The sequence below is a fragment of the Eptatretus burgeri genome, chromosome 17 (genome assembly GCF_056783735.1).
Source record: "Eptatretus burgeri isolate ZD-2024b chromosome 17, Ebu_testis_v1, whole genome shotgun sequence".
Lineage (NCBI taxonomy): Eukaryota > Metazoa > Chordata > Myxini > Myxiniformes > Myxinidae > Eptatretus > Eptatretus burgeri.
This window is the reverse complement of record NC_140977.1, coordinates 48,032,375-48,056,547: the sequence shown is the minus strand read 5'-3', so window position 1 is coordinate 48,056,547 and position 24,173 is coordinate 48,032,375. Positions and strand designations below refer to the sequence as shown.

The window sequence follows — 24,173 nt, the reverse complement described above, 5'->3', positions numbered from 1 at the left end:
GAGAGAGGGAGAGAGGGAGAGAGGGAGAGAGGGAGAGAGGGAGAGAGGGAGAGAGGGAGAGAGGGAGAGAAGGAGAGAGGGTGAGAGGGAGAGAGGTAGAGACGGAGAGAGATATATATATATATATATATACTGTATATATATATATATATATATATATATATATATATATATATATATATATATATATATATATGTGTGTGTGTGTGTGAGAAGAAAGTCCCGATCCTATCCGTGTAAGAATCTGGATGTGAAAGTGTCTGTAACCAAATGAGAATCGTTTGAAATGGAGCGGCACCGCCTCGTGGCAGCAGTGCGTGACCCCACGCTTGGACAAGGGGACTTGTGGCACCTCTCGCTGATGATCCACCAACTCACTGACTGCCCCACTCAGCGTTCTCGTCTGGCTCCGCGAATCCTTCTGCAGCACCACCGACAGCCCCAACTACGCTGAGTGCGCGAATGCATGAAAGGACGAACATCAGCAGCGATGCAACAACAAAAAGGACGAACTGACTGATCGGCTCTGCTCTGCTCTTTTTATGGGACCAGACGAGGGGAGGGGCCGAGAATCGGATCAAAATGAGCTGTAGATGAAATCACGCTCCCCTCTTGGGCCATAGCGGCCATAGCCACACCTCACCAGGCCTCGAAGATGAAAAATGGGTCAGTTGCTTGCTGACCTTGTCATGGGTCAGAGATCCGGGCTTTACATGGGGCTTTGAACGTCTTTGGACATGTTGTCAAGCCCAGAACGTGCGTTGATCTTCATTCCAACATGAAATTGTAGAGAAATCCCTGTGCTACCCCTAGGTCCCTTCACGAACTGCATCACACACTTGCACTTCGCGTTATGCCTTGAAATAGTCCGACCTGCATCGCCTCTGGGTACCTTGAGGCTCTGGTGCGGATTTGACGACAATGGGGCAGTTGCGGCGGTTGTATAGCAGGGCGTTCTTGTGACATTCGTCGTGAGAGATGGTGGCCATGTGGCGTTTGTAGTGAGGGATGATTGCCACGTAGCATCCATAGCGAGAGGTGATTGCTCCGTGTCTTTCATAGCGAGATTGATGAATATAGGTGACGTGTAAGTGTGAGTTGTTACGGGGGCGGGGGGGGGGATATCTTTTTTATCAGTTGTATGAAGCAGTTGTGGTGAACGTGGTGTGGTTTGGTGAGTAGTTTGAAGTATGAGGTGAAGTGGTAGTTGGGAATTGGCGTGCAATTTTGGATATAGAATTGGCACGCAACTCCAAAGGACTGACGATGTATCGGTGCGCCAAGCTAGGGGATGCGCTCGCAGCGCGAACATGCTGGAGACGCTCGCAGCGTGTTTGCTTAATTCCTAATGATGGCGTGCGTGCTTGCTTGCATATTTTGTGTAAAAGAAAGAGGTTTTGCAAAGAAAAAGTGATGGTTAGACAGATATGAAAGACCTAACTACAAGAGTCCTACGCAATGCATCTTTCCCCTTTCACCCACTAGACATATGGAAGGGACTAAGACATACTATTGAAATAACTGCCTTGGGATCTCTGTATGTTGTGTGTCATTGCCTTGGAGGAATGTGGTTTTACAGAACCGCAGCAATATTCCAACATCTAGTGGAAAGCCTTCCCAGAAGAGTGGAGGCTGTTATCGCAGCAAAGGAGGGACGATCTCCATATTAATGCCCATGATTTTGGAATGAGATGTTGGACGAGCAAGTGTCCACATACTTTTGGCCATGTAGTGTGTGTGTGTGTGTGTGTGTGTGTGTGTGTGTGTGTGTGTGTGTGTGTGTGTGTGTGTGTGTGTGTGTGTGTGTGTGTGTGTGTGTGTGTGTGTGTGTGTGTGTGTGTGTGTGTGTGTGTGTGTGTGTGTGTGTGTGTGTGTGTGTGTTGTGTGTGTTTATATATACACTAGTTGAAGTACCCGGTAATACCCGGGAAATTTGCCCTATTTTCCTCACGCTAGTTAGACTGAGGCATTAGTTGTACGGAGAAAATTAGGAAGGCTTTTTTTATTCCTCAGATTTATGGAAGGAAGGCTTTATGCTGCCATAATCCTCAGAGAGGTCATAGTTGAAGGCGGCCTTGAGCCACTCAATGTTTCTAGCAGCAGTGGCAACTGTACTTGATGTCCTGCCAAAACCCGGACCGAGAAAGCTGGAACGTGAGTTTTGTGCTTCTCTCGCCTGTCGGTGTGACGCTCTATTTGCAGTTAGGCGATGCTCTCTCTCTCTCTCTCTCTCTCTGCAGCCGACTCTGCTTGCCTGGGTCGTTCATGAGCAGATATTATATCAGCAGTAAGACGACGCTCTCTCTCTCTCTGCAGCTGACTCAGCTTGCCTGACTCTTTCATGAGCAGATCTATCAGCAGTTAGCTGTTGCTGTGCACATGCAGTTCGAGAATTCAAATAACAGGAGGAGAATGTGTATGTTAAAAAAAGTTAACGAATACGAACATTTTGTATTTCAAAAAACCCTAGCGTTTTTAACCATGAAGCCTTTTGTTACGATGAATACGCCGGCGCACTATTCGAAAGCCTTTTTTTTAATGGGAATTTAATTTTTTTATTTTTATATATATATATATATATATATATTTTTTTTTTTGTTTGTTTTCATTTTATGGAAGCCACTTGGCGCATCCTGGAGCTGAATGTTAGGTCGATATGTGTGTAAAGTTTCATCAAGATCGGTTCACTGGTCTAGGAGCTTATTGGTTACAAACAAAGAGACAGACAGACAGACAAGCAGACAGAAGGACTGCCATTTATATCGTAGATATATGTATGTGTGTATATAGTGAAAAACAGGGGTGCAGTTAATACACAGTCTCGGTTAATACACCGGAAAATACGGTAATAGGGCCGTGTGTCTGAGTATGGGTGCATAGTTTTTATATAAATGTGTTTCCCATGTCAATGCCATCATTTTGGGACCACTCATTCATCTATAAGTACATATTTATTGCTCCTGTAAATCAAAATGCCTCATTTATATTTTTGCAGAAAACGTTCACCCAAAAACGCAAAATGCCATTTTCACTCAAATACAGAGGATACGGCGAGCATGAAATGATTTTTCAAATTCAGTATTAAATTCTGAGTCAGAAACCACCTTCAAAAGCTTTTGGCCTCAGATATGAATTAAAAGTGCCCTAGCTCTTGGACTAACCATCTGATTCTCGATTCAGCAGGTACATTCTCGAAATGCACTGGTTTTTGTGGAACATTTTGTGGATAGTGAGCAAGTTGACTATTCCGTCGCGATATTAGAACACAGACACTGAGAGTTGATTTATAGCTTTGATTTTGTTTCTTGGGGAGAACAACATTTTCAGGAATAGCCTTGTTTCTACATCAATATTCCTTGGCAACTGTTTTGCGCATTTGTTTCTGACATCTGGTGGCCCTCATATTCTTTGAAGTATTTGTATGGTACATAATTTTCAACTTTCTGTGTTGTTGCTCTTTGGTTGCTGTTTATGTTGTCCATTTTTGTTGATTTAACTGCTACAAATGTGCATTTGGCACATTTATCTCGGCAGAATTCCATTTGAATATCCTTGGAATACTGTTATTCTTTTCCAAGTGTTAGATCCATTCCACATTCTTATTATGTTATTTTCAGTCTTCATAAATTAATTCCTAGAATTTTTCTATTGCATCTTTTTTGGAGAGAAGTGACACATTCTGCTTCCTTTGTTCTTGGTAGTCTTTTTGGAACAGCAGGTTTTGTTTTCTTCTGTTGTCGGCTTTGTCATAGTTTTTCTTTTTCTCCCTGCTGTCATTTCTATTTTGCACTTCGTTTCAGCGCTCCAAGTCTTTCTCTTCAATTTTATATTTGCTTTTTTGGGGATTCTCCTCTTTTGCTTTGGGATTCAGTTTTGCTGCCTTGAATTGTACTTTTTGTCTCATTTCCTTACTCAGTTCTCTCTGTCTCCGTGATGTTACTTCGTTTCTGTTCGTGGGGTCTGGCCTATTTTTCTTGCAGTGTTGGTTGCCTGTTACTTTTTCGTGAATAAGCAGTGCCGCTGAAAAACACACGGTATTCATTTTTTTTGGTATACTTTGTTGAGGCTCGTATAAGAGCAAACACATAGAACATATAACAAATGGAACAGGAGACAAGAAGTGGGAGAGAGAGGGACACACACACACACACACACACACACACACACACACACACACACACACACATACACATACACATACACATACACACACACACACAACAGTAGGGAACAGGGACATCAGGAGATCTGTGGAAGAGAGATGGATGGGGCAGGGTACATGGGATAAACAAGATGGACATTACAGGGACTTTCAGGAAGGAAAACACGGAATTTGAAGGAGGTGGGTTTGGGGTGGATTAACAGGAGTAGCAAAGATCATGGTTTTGGATGGGGGAAGATACGAGATGGTAGTGAACAGCTGTTTTAAAACCTGGAGGGAAGAGTGGGATTGAAGACAGTATGGGACTTTTATTCCAGAGGAGGGGGGGGGGGGAAGAGGAATGAAAGAGTGAAGATGAGCAGATTCTTGATTTTGACAGTTTCACCAGAAAGGGGTTGCTGACAGACCTTTAGAAATATTAGGGGGACAGAGCACATACAGAGCAGGGGGTGCAAAGCCAGAGAGGAGTTGGTAGAAGACAGAGAGACCACAGACCTGCTTGTGGTGAGAGAATGAATGACCCAAGACTCAGCTTCATCGCGGGAGATACCAATGATCATAAAAACCTTGGTTTCCATAGTATGAAGCCGAGCGAGGTGTGAAGCAGGAGCACCAGCCTAGAGGGGAGAGCAGTACTCTGTCAAGTTGTGAATGAAAGCTTTGTATGTGGTTAAGAGCTCAGGTATGCCAAGGAAGGACTTTCCATGATGGAGAATGCCCATTCAGCGACTGGCTTTCGAGGCCAACTTGGGAATGTGGCTTTTCCAGGAAAGATCATGGCGGATAATGAGACCCAAAATCTTGAGTGACGGTCTTCTTGAAGAGGATTATTGAGAAAGTAGATGGGGGTTTTCCAGATGGTTCTTTCGGAGAGACATAGTGAGAGTGTGATATTTGTCATGATTAAAAGACTTGTTCAAAGTGCTTGACCAGCTTGACCAAGGGGGATGATTTTGGTATTATTTTTTGAATGCATGGTTTGTTCTCCTTCATAGCATTATTTTATTTCGATTCAATAGTCGTGGTCTGGTCTTAAGCCGAGTGAAATCAAACTCATCTCTTTTATTTTGTTTGAAAACTCTTCTCCCTGTCTCCACTGCTCATCATCATACTCATTTTCCTCCTCTTCTCTGCTCTCGTGTTCTTCCAACTCATTATCATCTACCATTTTTACTTTTATTCCGTGTATGCGTCATCTGGTCTGGGTTAGCTAGCTGGACGCTCCAGGGATGTCTGCATAATTACCTCCACCACCGAAGGTGGACGGAGGTTACGTTTTCGCCCGTGTTTCTCTTTGTCTGTCTGTGAGAAGGATATCTCAAAAAGTTGTGGACGAATTTGGCCAAAATTTGGTGACCAGTTTGGGTGTGCGACAAGGACTAATTGATTTGATTTTGGTGAAAATCCGGATCCGGATCGGGCGACTAGAATTTTTTGTACTGATGTCATTTCCTTCTTGTCTGGCATAATTCGTTATTACCCTTATTGTATTGTTGGATAGGCATTTTTGGACTTTAATGCTACCATGGTAAACTCAGTAAGAGGGACTGTTTCTGCTTTGGTGGATAATTTTGACTTCTTCACTTGGTCCATGAAACGTTCTCCATATCTATACATCCCCCATGCCTCATGCGCAAAATACGCTTTGCATTAGAGGATGGTCTCCTTATTCTCAATGCTCCAGTTTGCTTCATTTAAACGTTTTCTTTTCATCTGGAGCTTAGTTCTTGTTGGTTTTGAGGCAGGCAGAATTTCTTAAGCTTCTCCCCTGTGTGTAATATTTGATGCTGAGATAAATTTGAAGAATGATTGAATGCCTTGCTGCAAACAGAACACTTGCAGGGCTTCTCCCCCGTATGTATTTTCTGATGTCGAGATAAATGTGAAGAAGAAATAAAGACCTTACTACAAGTGGAACACTTGTAGTTTTTCTCTCCCGTGTGTATTTTTTGATGTTGATATAAATATGATGAACGAGCAAATGCCTTGGTGCACACGGAACACTTGTAGAGTTTCTCTCTCGTATGTGTTTTTTTATGTTGATATAAATATGATGAAAGAGAAAATGCTTTGGTGCATAAAGAACACTTGTAGGCCTTCTCTCCCCCAGTATGATTTCTCATATGTATCTGGCACGTTGACTTCTTAGCATACGATTTGCTGCACACAGTGCACTTATATGGCTTCTCACCCATGTGGCTCATTTTGTGTACCTGATGTCCTGAGGGGTCACTGAATGTTCTATTGCAAACATTGCATTTGTACGGCTTCTCACCAGTGTGGGTCCTTATGTGTACATGATAGCCTGATGGATCACTGAATGTTCTATTGCACACATTGCACTTATATGGCTTCTCACCAGTGTGTGTCCGCATGTGTAGCTTGCGGCCTGAATATTGACTGAATGATTTATTGCACACACTGCAATTAAACGGTTTCTCCCCCGTGTGAGTCCTAATGTGTTGCCGGAGGCTTGACCTGTCAATGAATGTTCGAATGCACACAGTACACTTATATGGCCTTTCACCAGTATGTGTCCGCATGTGGAGCCTGCGACCTGAGTAGTGACTAAATGATTTATTACACACACTGCAATTATACGGCTTCTCCCCTGTGTGACTCCGAATGTGTGCCTGGCGGCGTGAGATGTCACTGAATGTTCTGTTACACACATTGCACTTATATGGCTTTTCACCAGTGTGTGTACGCATATGTACCTGGCAGCTTGAGTACTGCTTGAATGATTTACTGCACAAACTGCAATGAAATGGTTTCTCCCCAGTATGGGTTCTAATATGTGCTCGGCGACTTGAGCTGTCACTGAATGTTCCGTTGCACACGTTGCACTTATATGGCTTCTCACCAGTGTGTGTCCGCATGTGAATCTGGCGACCTGCGTTCTGACTGAATGATTTATTGCACAAGCTACAATTATATGGTTTCTCCCCGGTGTGAGTCCTCAAATGTGCCTTGTGTGTTGACTTCTGAGTGAATGATTTGCTGCAAATCATGCACTTGTACGGCTTTTCTCCCGTGTGTATCCTCATGTGTGCCTGGCAGCTTTGGTTGGATGTAAATGCTTTATTGCACACGTTGCACTCATACGGCTTCTCCCCAGTGTGTGTCCGCATATGTATCAAGCACGTTCCCTTCTGAGTAAACGATTTATTGCACATCGTGCACTTGTGCAGCTTCTCACCAATATGGGTCATTTTATTATTCTGGTAGGATGAAATATTCTGTTGAAATGTATTACATACATTGCGTCTGAATGACGTCTCTCCTGTATGAATCCTCAAATCTACCTGTCGGGTTGAGTTCTGCCCAGATGCTTTATTACACGTACTACACCTGTACGTGCTTGTCATAGTATGGGTATTCATGTGTACCTGAGGGGCTGAGGAGCAAATAAACAATTTATTGCATTCAGTACACATGTGTGTCTTTTCACAGGTGTCAATATTCACGTGTATATGGTTATGACTACATTTCTGCTCGTTATTTTTGGACATCCCACAATGGCTCTTCTTGTCTTGCTGAAAAGATCTCTCGGTGAAGGTATGAACATTCTTGGTACAGAACCTGCTGAAGGTCTTTGTTGGTTTCTCTGAAGGTCATTCACAGAAAGACAGTATGTGTACAGAAAGATGTAAAAACAGCAGAAACACACGAATGGATCTTAAAAACAAAGGAAAAACAAAAATGAAACTTTATATTTTTCGTAATCAATTCATATTTTTGAATAAGTCAATCACATGAAGGTGTGCCAGTGGGGGGAACAAATAAATAAATAAATAAATAAATAAAAAACAAGAGGTGGAAAGGTAGAAAATTAATCAAAACTTCACTTATAGACTAACAAGTCAGAATTCTCCAATGCACTACAACCTAGGACCCTCACAATAACCAATGGAAAAGCTCAACCAAGTGATGCAGCTATGAAGGTCTTGGTAAAACTTCAATGACTGACCATTGCTGAGAAATAGAATAAAATAACAGAGGAAATATCTTCCATGATGATGTCTTTGTGCCCTGACCTGTGAAGGATAATTAATTAAGGGATGATGGACATCCTTGTAAAGACATTTGTTTGAATCTGGACTCGTCTGAGCAAGGAATAAAAAGATCCACAGCAGCAAAGTTACAGATCTCTGTCCAGTTCTGCTTTAAATATCTGCAGCAACATAAATTATCTTTGCGAAAGTGTTGGGACAGGAGGAAAGTTTAACATGGGTATTCATACAAACCCCTTTATTCAATTCAAACAGGGTTTTCATCAGTTTTGGTTTCAAGGACAGTTTGGACCCTGTCGTTCACACTTTGTACCAACTTGATAACAGGCAAAATAATGCACCATTTTCTTATTTCAAGGTTCTTCTGGACCAATCTGTGAATAATTTTAGACTGTCTGTCCTTTTTGTAACAATGATGGGACTATGCCTCAGCATCTCACCCAAACTCAACTTGGGAAAGCCAACATGAAGGAAATGTTGTGAACTGGCATCAAATTCAACATTGAAAGTATATTACCTGTTTATCTTATCGCATCTTGATTAACTGTTGTACCAAGTTTCAATAACTGCTCCACAACTTTATAAAGAACGGGCTGGTTTACTTCATGAGGAAAACTAGCACATGTATGCAGGTTGGGTTTGTTGCATTCAAGTCGGTGTGTGTTGTCCCAACAATTTTGGAAGCAGAGGGGAAAATAAGTCTGAAATGAAAGTCAATGCACAATTTTATTTTGGATTCTTACCTTGTGAGAGAAAATCATCTGGAGATTCCGGTTCCACCTTCAGCACCACGACAGAATCTGCAGAGAAACAAGATATGCTTTAAAAGAAAGCTCAAAATAACATCGAGAAAGTACAATCAATCAAAAATAACCATGACTTCAACACTTCTGAACCAGAAACAAAAACAATTGCAATTTTGGGAAAAAAAAACGAAAAATTTCAATTTCAAGGTAGAAAATGCAACTTGTCAGGTTAAATGCAAGCTCAAACACAGCAAGCAGTGGGCCTGAAATACCAGGAAGAGAAAACCGGGTATGAAACCACAATCTTCACGATAACAAAGCAAATATGGATGTCACCGAAACTCCAAAATTGACATCTGGCGGAAAAACTCCATCTTCGGTGGTAGCCGATATTACAAATTGTTTTCCTTTATCTGATGATGCAGTATGTTCTGATGACCAAAATTTCATTCAAAAATGACCAGAATAGTAAAGTGCATTTCCAAGACTATGCTGCAGTAGATTGCCCATCGAAGGTGGGCCAAGAAGGTTACTCCCACCCAGAGGGGTGGGGGTGTCCACTAGTGGGAAAAAAATCAATGAAAAGAGGGTGGTGTAGGGAGAGTGGAGCAAAAATAAGAACCTCAACCTCAACCTATTGCTCTTGAAGGATCGGCCACTCGAAGATATTCAGTCTCTTGAACTCCACAGCGATAACTGTAGTTTGTCTGATTGTCATTCACTTACCTTTCCTCCCTTTGTCAACTTACTAGTTCATGAGCTTCGATTTTGAATTAGAATTATAAAAATGGGGTGAATGATAGTCAGAGACTTTGTGAGGATTGAGGGGACCATTTTGGTTTCTGTAAGGTAGGGGAACAAGAGATGTCATTTTCATTATTAAGCAGAGATGCAACATTGTTGGGTGAGAACAGTAGGTTTCATTGTGGGTTCATGGATCTGGAGTAAGCATATGAGAGGGTTCTGAGGGAGGTGGAGTGTTTCTATTTGCTGTCTGAAGGAAATGGAGGTGACTAAACATCTGGGAAGGATAGTTGAGGTGATCGAGGATTGTGGAGAGGAAAAGTCGTCGGGGCAACTCCACAAGGTGGGATTAAATTGTAATATTAAAGTCAGGATGGCAAGGAGAGATAGGTGCTCTCACAGTGAACCAGCTGGCCTAAAAATATAGTGACATTATTCTTTTCCAGAAGCAATATTGGGCAAATATTAATAATTAATATGTCGTAGCTAGAGGGGGCTTCACCCCTTGATGCCCTACAGGTAACGCAGCTCCTCGGCTATCACAAGATCTACAGGACCCCTTAGCTTAAACCCAGCCAGAATCGTTTCTCATATCTTCTTTCCTCAGAGCTGGTTACTTGATTAAAGTAGTCATCATAGTATTAGTGCAGCATTAATCTGAAGGACAACAATTAAAATTATTATCATCAATAGTCCACAAATCCAACTAAAAAAAAATTAATTGATTAAAGTACTTGTAGCTTCTGTGAAAGAGTTCCTCGAGGAAAAACGCCCCCCATCCTCACGATGGTGCTCATTTTAAATTTATCAACCTCCGTGCGTTCGTGATAAATAGATGTCCCCTCCCAAAATTACCACTTGCACAAGAGAACACTGCACCTGTCCCCTGGTCCATCCCATCAACCCCATCCCCTCCAACACGAAGGTTCTGAACGTCCAGGATCCTGAACCCGCATATCTCAGCAGCCCTTCCTGGACCTGCTCTGTTCCCTCAATCAGAACATGATTTGGAGTCCGAGTAGCTCGGTTGGTGGGCAGAGCTCGTGGGGTCTCGGTCCATCACCCTCAGCTCGAGGAAACACCACGTTCGGTTCCACCTCCAGGTCTCACTTTCTCTTACACAAAGTTAACTCCGATATTCCGAGTTACCAAATCATGTGTATCTATACTCCGGAAAGACAAAATAAGTTGAATATTCCTATGTTTAATCGGAATCACTCGGGTTAAGATCGAACTCAAGATTCTTGTTTCAGATTTTAAATTTTAACTTGAGGAACAGAATCGGTCTAAAGGGGAGAAAGTTAAAGGGCGAATGGACGATCTTGCAGAACTTGAATAATGGTTTTATTCAGGCCTTGCATAACTGTCACTCGATTCGTCAGCTCATATTCTGAGTCATGGAAGAAAAGTTGGGCAAATTTGGAACGTGAATCACTGCTGGGAAGAAGTGATCCTTGTCAGTGGTACATCTTGTCTTGAGTTTTGAATGTTGGCCTGAATCCTCTAACGCCATCATGGGTTCTTTGTAACGAAGCAAAGCCAATCAAAGAGATGTTGTTCAGAAAACTTAGTCCGCTTTCATTCGTTTCATACAGCTTCCGGATGCTTTCAGGTGGCCTGGGGACAGGTCGATTGTGATTCAGATGCTGACACATACCAAAGAAACATTCTGAATCGTGCTTGTAAGATAGATACTCAGAGAACTTTTCCAAGTTACAATTCCTTGCTCTCCCAACAGATGAATCCCTTTTTCTGTGAACAGCTTGATGCCTCTGCCTTTCATTCAGACAATCTTTTTCGTGTTGTAATAATTATTTTGCCTTGTTTTATTGGTATTGTTTGGGACCTTGGCCTCGCAAAGGGAAACAAGAACGACTGCACTGTAGTCACAAATCACAACCTGCGACAAGATCTGGTAACGGGCAATTGGGAAACACATTTACTGCACTATTAAAAGATTAACTTGACATCTCTTATCCGTGTCAGCCTCCGCCATGATTATATCAGAACGTGCTGATTCGTCATACGGTCACGGATTGTTTAACCCCAATAGGGAGCCATTCAAAAATTACATAACCATATATTTTTTTTGTAATTTACATAATGTAATGTAATGCTTGATTACTGTGCATTCTGACAGGCTTGATTAAGCCTTATAGACAGTGGGCCAAGCATAAAAAATGTGTCTAGTTTTTGACTTTCGTGACCCACCTCTGGTATCTACCTGAAATTTTGTATAGATTTAGATAAAAAAACTTCACTGAGAAAAAATTTACAACTCGTCAGTGCAAAAAGCTGCACATTCATTAATTATGTTAATTAGCAAAACTTATATTAAAAAAAAAAAATTAGCAAAAAATTAACAAAACTTATACTTGTCTCCATTCTGAGATAGCTGTGTATGACTCTGGGAATTCTGATGTCTATGTATTCACAGGGAGACAACATGAATGTGGGTGATATGGGTCCTCTCTCTCTCTCTCTCTCTCTCTCTCTCTCTCTCTCTCTCTCTCTCTCTCTCTCTCTCTCTCTCTCTCTCTCTCTCTCTCTCTCTCTCTCTCTCTCACACACACACACACACACACACACACACACACACACACACACACACACACACACACACACACACACACGTAAAAATAAAGTAATATGCAAAAACAGTAATTGTAAATAGTAATGCCACTAATTGTTGATCTACAGACCTCATTCATCAGCACAAAAGCTGAACATACAAGTTAGGAAGACATGCACTGGACTGGTATACTGAAATCAAACACAGTGTATCATAATATCATCCATCAGCAAACGAATCATCAGTCATTCTTCGTTCAATCATCGGTACATAAATGTATCACACACCAAAGCTGAAATTATTTACCCATTTTTTTTTCATTAATATGTATATAATATCTCCATTATATATTTTAAACAGTGGCAAGATCATTTCAATTTCAGTTTCCACAGGTGAGTATATTTGTGTGCCAATTGCTTTCAATTGGAGAGTTGGAATTCTTCACATTATTTCTTCAGCACCAAAGTGGATTACATGAAATGTTTAGATTTACTTAATATATGTACACATGTACTGATGATCAAAGTTTCTTGAAAACAAACCCTTTTGCCATCAATAAAAAAATATAAATGTATTCTACAAACATGTCTCAAAGTGTTTTGCAAAGTTTTATCTGTTGCTTGCACCTATAAATGTTCCTTTTTATAGATAGACATTTTCTTCTGTTTTGTCATCATTATGCGATGTTTTCCAATCATATATAAAATCTCAAAACTGGAGGAACGTTCACTTAATCATCAAAACATTGCAATGTGTATTATGACTTCTGATGATGATAAGCATAAGCAATCCAATTATAGTACTTGCATATAGATTATGGAAACATGTACTTAATACACTTCATAAAATTGCAAACTCACATCTGAGCTTCACTGCACACATATTTTTTTTAATCTTGTTTAAATATTCTTCAACATTAAAATAGCATGTTAACGTATAGGAAAGCTGGAAACTTTACCAATGTTATTCTCGAGTAATATGTGTCTACGCATTGTGTTTTAATCATTTTAAAAGTACAAGCAATAATAGTAGCCTTTCTTTGAAATGAATTCTTTCATGTTTAACACGTTCATGACATGTACATTAATATAAAACATTAATGACATTCTAAACTAAAACACATCCCCTCATGTTTTACTTTTAAAATAGTTTAATAGTCAGACTCCTAAAAATACTGAAAGTCTTGCTTTTAAATGAATTATTTCGTTTTCAAAACTTTCTTTCATTTACATTATATTGTCTTCTTCATTTGCAGGTGCTCAGTTATGGAGCCAGTTCCCTTTCAACTTGAGGTCTTCTCCATCTGTTGACCAATTTAAAAAAAATAAACTTTGAAAGCAAACAGAAACGGTGCTTTATGAATATTGAATTCATTGGCCGAATGTACTCCTCATCCGAGTCGACTTGATCGGAATCAAACTTTTTCATAACAATACATGTAGCGTTTTGGCAATCAACCCTCCTAACAAAGATTTGTATAAAATATGCCAACATGATAAAAGTTCACTCTTATCAATACAATGTATTAATGTACATGTACATTTCCAAAAATTGTCATCTTGTTGCAATGCATTTAATCTGCATTCCTGCATAATTCATAAAATCTGCAAAGGAAAAGTAGAACCTGTAATAATGATGATAATCGAAAGTAATACACATCCACTCATATTTAAAGACTAGTACAAATACTGTCCTTATCTTGCACTAAATTTGTTAATTTTCAGCACTATTCATTTATAACAATGTAAACAATGTGGTATCACACAATGATGACACGGTCACTGTGTCATGAAGCATCTACTCATCATCTGATTCTTCGTCATCAGAATCTAACTCTTTCGTGGTAATAGAGTCTCGGCAGTCAACACACTTGCAAAGCTCCGTACATGACACACCATGCCGTCGACAAGAACATGTTTCTTTGCCTGGACCAGACGGCTTCTCACAGCAAGTTTTCTTGCATGAGCAATATGTTAGTTCAAGCAAGCTGCTCAGAGCTGGAGGTAGATCACTCCAGTCGATGTCTAATTCATCATCTACAACTTTCCATCCATGTCCATTTGGACTGGGAATTTGTGGAAACTGTTCCAGACATATAGTGTGTACAGCAGCCTGGTAATTTGCTCTTATGACATTCTTCTTGAGAGAGTCTGCATTGGGTGGAAGACGTGCCTCTGATTTGGTTAACATCAGGAACAGATTGTATCTGGCTTCATTGACTTTCTTACAGTCCTGCCCATACATTTTGCAAACAAATTTCTCCGCACCTTTCACCAATTCATCACTGACTGTGAATGAACTCCCCAACTCTTGAAAGACAGCATGGCAAGCAGTGTCACTTGCAAACAACTTGAAGGCTTTGGGTTTAGACTTTCCATGAAAAGAGCTGACCGAATCACAACCTGTGAAACAGTGTAGTGATATCAAGGCTTTGCTGACATTGCCACCACATCGTTGATTTAATAGAATACATAGCAACTGCAGATGGAAACGATGGTAGTGTTGTGATTCATGTTTAGAATTCTAAGTTAGTCCATACTCTATACTAGTCTAGATTTCAGTTAGGATCATTGACACATGTCACAGTCAGTTTATGGTTGACCTTCGAAGGATGATACTGATACTAAGTGATAGTAGAATTTAGAGCAGAACATCCAGTCGGATTCATGACAGTTAGATGCTATCGTATAGTAATCAATGGGTATTGATTTAGACCATTCTGTCAAAAATTAGTTAACGGTAGAAAGGAGATCCTACCTTCCAGATCCGTCACATTCATCATCATCATCATGATCATCATCGGGCGCGGCATCAGCGGATACAGCTGCAATCCCCACACCGAGCCTGTGCTGGAGGTGGTGTACTTGTAGTGCCTTGACAGCAACCTTATTTTCTGGGCTTCCTTCCACATCAATCCACTTAGCGGCACATTCCTGAAATTTCTTAATGCTTTTCTCACTAAATGGAATTACTTTACTGTGGGTGTTGATGACGTGCATAAAACAGAACCCCGAAGAACTGCCTTCTGAATCTTCAGCAGCACTAGCATCAGACGACATGTATGCCATGACAGCTAGTGAGTTTACAACTTGCCTGAAATGAAGCGCGTGATTGGTTGATGAGCGTGGTGCTGTATGTCAAAAGCGCTGTGATTGGACGATGTTTATAAGAAAATTGTCACAATTTCGGGTACTTTCCCGTATTTTGAAAAAATGTGCAAGTTTTGTGCTTGACGAGTTTCAGATATGATGTCTATAATATTTTCACACAACATGTTATAAATACAGGTAGATACACGAGGTGGGTCACGAAACTAAACAAAACGGGAGCTCGGCCCACGGTCTATTACTAATTTTCGACATATGATTAGATTTTTTTCGGTCCCTCATCATGATTAACACTTGACCCAAATAAATCCAATGGAAATCTGACGCAACAAACCCGGGTAGAAAATAATCAGCAGAGGCCTACAGGCCTGGTACAGTATCTTCCGCCAAAGATGGCAACCATATCATTTCAGCTGTGCCTTGGTGGGTGGAGTTAAGTTGCAAATGTGGGTGGGGTCCGACAGCTGCCCAACCAATGGGTGCACACTTCAAAAATCGACCAGTAAACAAACAACACAAACAAAACAACAGCAGCAGAAACATGGAGCTCTTGTAGACCATTGCAGATAAAAATGTGCAAGGCACACCTTGGTGGGCAGATTTACCTTCAACTCGAGCTCACCTACTTGGACGTTGCCGAAATAATCACCTTTGTTAGTAGATTAATTCCTGCTCAAACCAAAGGACAATAGCGCGCAGCATTGCAAAGGAGTTGCGTCACGTTTGCTTAGGAGCTGTATTATCCATTTTGTACTCTAATTGAATGTCAAATAAAATGTAAAACAACATATTGTACAGTGAATATACATACAAGTAACATAGCAAATATACCCTTTTTATGTACAAAGTACTTATCAAATTCCAAAATCACATTTCTTAACAAGAAAGAAAAAAAAATTGGGAGCCATCATTGTCCTGCAGATAAGACTGGAAGGATTATGGCTATTCACATTGCACGCACCATTGTGTCGCCACCGCAAAGACCCTTTTTTAAGCACACGCCACCATGTTGCTTGGCCCAGTACATGATTCACCGCATCCCATGTTGCGTTATGTTTATGTGAGAAAGGGTTCATGTCGACTTTGACTTTCAACTCAAAATTAACATTCAATCTTCAAGATCTCCCGAGAATTTATCATGCAAGTCAAAATATATCTGCTACGAGTGGGCCTGCCAATATGGTGCTTGGTGGCGACAAATTCACACGGCTCATAATCTTTCCAGTCTTGCATACGTTTCAATGGGAGCGATCAAGACAAACAAGTCTTGTGCCACTCCATCCTGTTGCCTATACACCGCCCAGGTTAAATTTTTAGTGTGATTAAAAACTAATTTTCCCATAGGTTTAGATTAATTTGAAGCAACTTTTACTGAATAATTATTTCTCTGGAGGAGTGTTTTCATGTTTGAGGGTGGGCCAAACACACAGACAGACAGACAGACAGACAGCATTAGCCTGTTATGGAATGAAACAAAACTTCAGGAAACGCATACATCTTAAGGGTGTGCTGAGTAATCCCTGATAGTTTCAGGTTCCGAACTGAAATTCTCATGGGGAAGTAGATGAAACATCCATACAACATACTTTCCCTCCATTAACATATAGATTGCTGCAATTATCACTGGTACAATTTTGGTACGCTTCAGCTTCCAGGATATTTTGACCTTATTTTTGATAATTTGCTGGGTACTGACACCTCAATTAGAAATGCCGTCTTTTATTTTATGTTCCGAAGTCTTATATCACGTCACAATGTCTTGTTTTCTCTGTTCATGCTCAATGGGATCATTAGATCCCATGAGAGTGTTGCTTCCTTGCTCTCAATGATTGCTTTAAAACAGCAGTTTTCTGGAACTAGGATATCAAAATCCTTGCAGATGTGCCAACGGATTACTCCACAAACTTTGTTGTGCCTTTGTGTGTACAGCTGTTCTGACATCAGTTTTGTACATCCCGATCGAAGGTGACTCATGCTTTTTGTTTTTTTACCTTGAAAAATCTACACTTGTCCGATTGACTCAGTCCTGCCATTTTCTTAAAGCCATTGCTGTTGAGTCCTTGGTCTTTGGCATTTATAATTCATTCTTCATCACAGTTGATCTGACCACTTCTTAGCCACTCACCACTCACTGAGCCTCCTTTTTCGATGCCCAGTCTGTTCAATTCTTTTTTTTATACTCCCCTACTCTTTTACCATTCTCCCAGTTGTCAGTGTATATATGTTGTTTCACTTAAAATTTTTTATCGGTGTTTCATTTAAATTGTTATTTTGTCTTTTTTGCAATCGTTCAGGTTGTATTCGCTGCTGTAAGTTCCATGGTTTGACATCTTCTATTCACACCTGTCTTTGAAAATGTTTTGCTCGATGTGTTAGGGATACCTTTTCTGGCTTGTTGTCTTTGTGTTTGCATACAAATTGGATTTGGGAGTCTGTCAAACTTTTTCACATCCTCATCTAATCCTACAGTTGTCACTCTGTGAACTTTGTTGAGCTCCATCAGGCCGCGACCTCATTGTCATCGTGGCAGGTACATTTCTCGGGATGCATTGATTTTTGAATAACATTCTGTGGATAGTAAGTTTTGTTGTTTTGATATCTAGTTTATTGTTCTCCCTTTGCGGTACTGCTAAGTATTATTCCTCTGCTATATTGGAACACTGGTGCTATTATTCGGTTGATAGCTTTGATTTTGTTTCTTGAGGAGAGGTATGTTTTCATGAACAGCCTCGTTCTACACAGATTTTCTTTGGTAATTGTTTTGCGCATTTGTTTGTGGCATATTTGGTGGCTCTCTTCTACTCCCAGGTACTTGTATAATGCTTCATTTTCTAGTTCCTGCATTGTATCTGGGTCAATTTTTATGTTATCTGCTTTTCTTGGTCTGCCAGTCTGCCTTGTACGAAGGTGCACTTGGCACACTTATCTCGGCCAGATTCCATTTGAATGTTGTCTGAGTACTCCTTCACTAACGGACCTCTGGTAGCTTGCACATGTTGCTACATTTGAGCCTGGGGAGTAACTGCTGAAATCTATCTGTCCAGGTTCTTCTTGACATCTTTGTTCTTTGTTCCTTTCACACTTCTTTCTAATTAGTTTTTCACAATTATCTTTATTCACTCTAATTCTTGCTTTTTCTTCTTTTTCATGTCTTTACTCTCTATTCCTCTCATTCGTTATCTATCTCGAAGGAAAAGTGAATTCTTGCAGAAAATTTTCTGTAAGGCTCACTTGGTTGCACCTGGATGGGTTTGAGAGTAGTGGAGTAGTGGCTGAAACCCAAATCCTATCAAGATTCCTCGTGATGACTCCATCTTTGCTCTTTACTTCTTTGGGTTCCTTCTTGGCCTTCTATTTTATTCAGTTGTTTTGTCCCTTTTTTGTCATTCGGTGAGAAGTTTTAAATGATACATGCACAGCAGATGTATCACCATTCTTGTCTCTTTGGATGCTCTTTTATTGGATGTTAGATTGCATCCAGGTCCTTGCTCATTCAAGAAGTTGCTCAGTGAGTCCAGGGCCAGTAAACTAGGAGGGGTGAAAGGCTGCCACTGTGAAAGATCTTGCGTCATGTCTTCACCCCTGGTATTTTAATCTTTCCTTCCAAGTGATATCAACGTGGTGTTTCAGCGCAACATTGCTTTCTCAATCAGTTTGATTATTTGGGGGTTAATCTTGCACAACTGCATGCATTTTATCATCCATGAATGTGGAGCACTATCAACAGCATATTTGTAGTTTAATCAATGTGTGGACAATTTTCTTTTTCTCATTTTACAGTTCTTGAGTATGGCCTTCTTATGTCGGAAGTGGTCTATTGTTCTGTAGCATCCTCTCTTACATCCCTTCTGTTCTGCCTCCAGGCCTCCCTGGTGTTAGGTGGTGGGACATCATTTCTGTGATGATTCCCATTTTAGGTCTGTGTGTTGTTGGTAGACATGTTAATGGTTGATATTTGTGAGGTAGTTTGGTTTCATGAGATTTTGGGATGAGGAAGATGTTTCCTTTTGTAAGCCACTCATCCATTTTCTTTTCTTCATGGATAAGTTTGTTGAATACTTAAGAGTAGTGATTGTGGAGAGCATCTAATTGCTTTCGCCAGAAGTTTGGAATTCCATCTAGGCCAAGGCTTTTAAGATTTGGCATTTTTGCAAGTTGTGTTTTAATTTCATTTTCATTCATCAATCATCAATGGGGATATTTCTCTTCGATGTTGCTTTTTTTTTCCCAAGTTTTGGATTCATTCCAGCTTTTTGTTTTGTTCTTTTGGATCTTCATAAAGTCCTTTCCAGAAATTTTCTCATTTGTCTTTTTCAGGGTAAATTCACACGTTTTGCTTTTCCCGACTTCAAGGTAGAATCTTTTCAGGTTTATATCTGGTTTTGTTTTCTCCCGTTGTTTACTTTATTATCTTTTTTTTCTTTTAATGTTCCTAGCTATAATTTATATTTTGATTTTATTTTTCAGCACCCATTAACTCTTGGTGTTTGTCTGATTTTATATTTGTTTTTGTTGTTTTGGATTCTTTTCTTCAGCTTTGGGGTTTGGTTTTTCTCATGAACTGTTGTATTTATCCCATTTCCTTTCTCAGTTGTTCTCTGTGTGTGTCTTTATTTCCATGGTGGTGTTTCGTTTCTGTTTATGGGGCCTGGTCTATTCTTCTATGAGCGTTCTTTGCCTGTTAATTTTTCTTGAATGAGCAGTGCCACTGCAAAGCATACAGTATTAATTTCCTTCACGGGGACAATTTTGGTTAAATTTTATCAATTGTTTGATTGGTTCTCCTGTTATCTATTCAAGAGTTGTGGTGTTTCTCTGAGTAGTGTCAATCTTATCTTTTCTATTTCGTTGGCCAGCTCTTCTTCAAATCCGTGCTGCTTTTCATTATCCTCGTCTTCCTCCTCTTCTCCATTTAGTCTTCCTCCTCCTGCTGCTCTCCCTCCTCTTCCTACTTATCACCATCGGCCTTTCCCCTCATCTCTTCCATCTGTGTAGGTGTCGCTGGGTTCCCCCCGAGTTGGGCCCACATCCACTCACCATGCCCAAGTCCCACCATCCCTCTCTCCACTCCCTCCCCCGGTGAGCCCTCAGCTCCATTCATCCTCACCTCTCCTGCCACTTGTTGTCTGGCCCAAACTGTTATTTCCTCTATCCAATTCTTAATCGGGTATCTATGGATTGTTGATGCAATTCTTTCATAATTATAAGGTGGAAGTCTCCATCCTGATGACCATTTTTGCTTTCTTCAGTTGGTCGATAAATCTTTTTCCCCTCCCAACCACTGTACGCTTTAAAGTCGAAGATGGTTGCCTTGTCCTCTACACTGCAGCTTTCTTTAAGTTTCTTTTCTGGAGGTTATTTTTATTTTTCTGAGATAAGTAGCAATTTTCCAGCTTCTCGCCTCGATGCAGATCCCTGTCGCTCTGTGAGATGATCTTCCATCGCACTGGAGGAGGTGCTGTTTTTTTCTCAACGGCGCACATTCCGGCTGCTCACTGTGGCAGCACAAACACAGGACTTCACCTGCAAGGGGTCCATGTCCCTTTATTCGAGATTTTTCCTCTTTTTTTTCCAACACAAGATTTGTCTCTCTCAGATGCCGCACCACCACAACGGTAAGGATTTCTCACTCTGGGATTTGCTGTGCAGGACCGATTCGACATCCCAACCTTCACAGGCAGGGAGTTACATCACAGGTTGAGCCGATCCTTGGACGTTAAGCTGGGTGTCCTAACTGCTGGCATTATTTGTTTAGCTGGTGTCTCACATTTGTTGTTATCTTTCTTCAAGAGTCGATGAAAGAAGATAAAGCATTGCAGCTGGATAAACATCCCAGAGTATTGAAGGGGAGGGCAGAGCAGATAAGCATGATGTTAATATATTGTTATGGTGAGCACGAGATTAAATCCTCCACTCAGACGTCACCAATTTAGTGACAGATTGCTCTTAGAGACCGACAGATTGTCCTTTTCTTCAGTTTCCAAGGAACAGAAACTCTCTGTCACCTCCGGTATTTCTCCATTTGAAACGGATTTGGGCTGATCGATGGACCCCGGAGAAACATAACGCAAAATTAACCCTCCTCGCAAGGTTTGTGCCAAACTTCCAACGGCCACGAGAATGACCCATGCCATGGTTATAATTCCCTAATTGCAAACCGCACACCATGCTGAGATGCTTGTGGTGAAAACACAGGTTTATTATCAAAAATGGAAGCAAAGAGGGGCAAGGAGAACAAGGGAAGGTGCAAGTATCACAACAAATCTTCTGTACACCCCATAATCCCCAACTGACCACGAACTGTGACGGCTAACATGATATCTTAACCATTCACAGCATGAAGATTCAGACAGGGTGAGATCACAAGACAAGGAAATAAATAAACCTGATCTCCACGTGATGCCTGCCTGTGGGGTTGGCAGTAGTTAGGGCGAGGGAGAACAAGAGTGAGATGGTGAATATTTTGGCGGGAGGGAGACATGTTTTGCTGCGTCACATCTGGGCTCCGTGGCCTCCTGCACAGTCACATTTACCTGGCATCGTTGAATCTCTCTCTCCCTCTCGTCTGCCGTGTCCAGTTGCTGTGCTCCATGGGACGTCTCTCGCTCAACGACTGTGCTGCTCTCCGATCTCACTCTCAGCCGCTCACACTCTGCTGACCCAGCTCAACTCTTTCTAAACTGTCTCTGACTCTTGCCTCTTCTTACCTTGTGATAGTGTACATTGGTTTCCTGTTCTCTCAGAGCCCCTCCAGTGGGAAGCTTGTAGACATATTACAGTGGGGAAGTGTCAGTTATCAGCTTCTATACAAACTTCGACACATGCTCTATCCTTTTCACACACAATCCTCAGTTATGGTAAACATTGATTAATGGCATAACTAGACTATTTTACACCTGTTACCCCAACAAACTGTTCCCACAACAATATATAACATCATGTGTATCTGCTCTGCCAACATGAGTGTTTATTTAATGTATTATAGACCAACCTTTCCTCATACAACGTGATAGCCAAAACAGCCACATCACTAATACAGCCAGACGTCAACTGGTTATAGGCATTAAACAATTCCATGCCTTCACGTCTTCCACAGTATAAAAACTTTTAGTAAATGTAAGATAATTCACTGTATCTGGAATTAAAATGGTTAGAAAGTTCATCTCGCTTCTGGACCATGTTTTATTCAGCAATCAATACAGTTCTGTGTTACCTACAGCCTGTATTTTGTTACAATCATCGCTCCCGAGACAAAGTTCCCAACGTATCGACATACCCAAGCTTTGGGACAAGCTTTGACCCCAATTTTTTGGCCATGACGTGGCGTACAAAGCACAAGAACACATTTTCAACTTCAATCGTGAACGGACATTTCTTTGTCCTCCAATATGGCCGTGGAGTCATGTGTGCACATAAATTGCTGACATCACTAAACACCCTCCAAAGGCCCATCCCATCCTGTGCAACAGTCACCCCTCCGCTTGCCTGAAACCCAACCCAACTCAATCCAAGAGCACCCTGCAGGATGCCAATCCTACCCCACCACAAGCACGATCTAAACCGACATCCACTCAGCAGGTTAAGGGGGGGGGGGAGTGAAACAGCAGTGAATGGCATGGATTAGAACTCCATCACACTGAGGATATCACCACTCACGACAACTAAATATTGACCCTCGACAACACCTGCAACTCAAAGAATCAACACAACCCACACCCACAACTCACAGAATCAACAAAACTCACACCCACAACTCAGAGAATTTCAGAATACCTTCATAAGTCAGTATCTTAAGATACCTTGAATCAAGAATCACCAATTTTTACTCGTCTCCCACTTTTATAAATCTCCCGCAAATAGGAACTCCACATGCCCCCCTTTTGTAATTCTTGTATTTTAATCAACCCCCAATATTCGTTATTCCCCATTTATAGTAATCCCCCACTTATTGTAATTTTCAGCTTTCAGTAATCCCCCAATTTTTGTAATCTATCAACTTTCCCTCCAAGCTTTCTGTCATCTGCACATGAAGAAAGCCGACTCATAACCTCACTGTGCAAATCATAATTGTAAATTATGAATAATAACGGTCGCTGAAGTACCCTCCGACTCAACTTTCCAGCCCGACATTCTCCCATTCACAGCCACCCTTTCCTTCATCACGAAACCAGTTTCCAATCCAGTTTGTGACCCAAGTCCTCACCTTTCCTCACTCACCCAATCAGAAACTGCTTCATAAAACTACAAGAAATTGCTCAACATGACCTCCCTTTGGGAAATCCATGCTGGCTACTTTCAAATCGTTTTAATTTAGACTGCCTTTCATTTGCTCCCCATTTCATCCCAGATGAACGTTTCTCACATCTTCCCCACAACTGAATTAATAAGTGTACATTTATTCGATTCTTGCCTCTTATCTTTTCCTGAATCACTGTGTTGTACTTATGACTCCAGTCCTGTTGTTTTACACCTCATAAATGCCTCATGCTCATCTTTAATCGCACCAATTTCCTCAACCACCCTGGTCTCTTTATACCTCTGGATTTACACCTCACTGTACAATGCTTATTTTATGCACTGCACATTTGCTCTTTGAAAATTGCACATTTCTCGAATACCGATTGTCCTCCTGTTAGTTTGTCCCAATCTATAGAACCTAACTCTCTTCTTATACCCTCAAAGTTTGCCTCACTGAAATCCCATTGCTTTATTCTACTATCCTGAACTCAAACTCTTTGCAGAATCCTTACACTCTATGTTCTGGTCACTTGTCCCCAAATGCTCTCCCACCTCCACTATTTTTGGATCACGACTTAAAAAGTGGTCTAA

General features: G+C 40.9%; 1 protein-coding gene across 7 annotated transcripts in view; it reads right to left on the bottom strand.

Moving 5' to 3' along the window:
• The window catches only part of LOC147010018 (uncharacterized), a 144,695-nt gene that overhangs the window by 101,110 nt on the left and 19,412 nt on the right, over positions 1-24,173 (bottom strand). For all 7 annotated transcript variants that reach the window (XM_085860996.1, XM_085860995.1, XM_085860993.1 and 4 more), the window contains one exon: positions 8,919-8,975. In XM_085860996.1, coding sequence (XP_085717122.1) covers positions 8,919-8,975 — 57 coding nt within the window. The remainder of the gene's footprint in view (positions 1-8,918; positions 8,976-24,173) is intronic.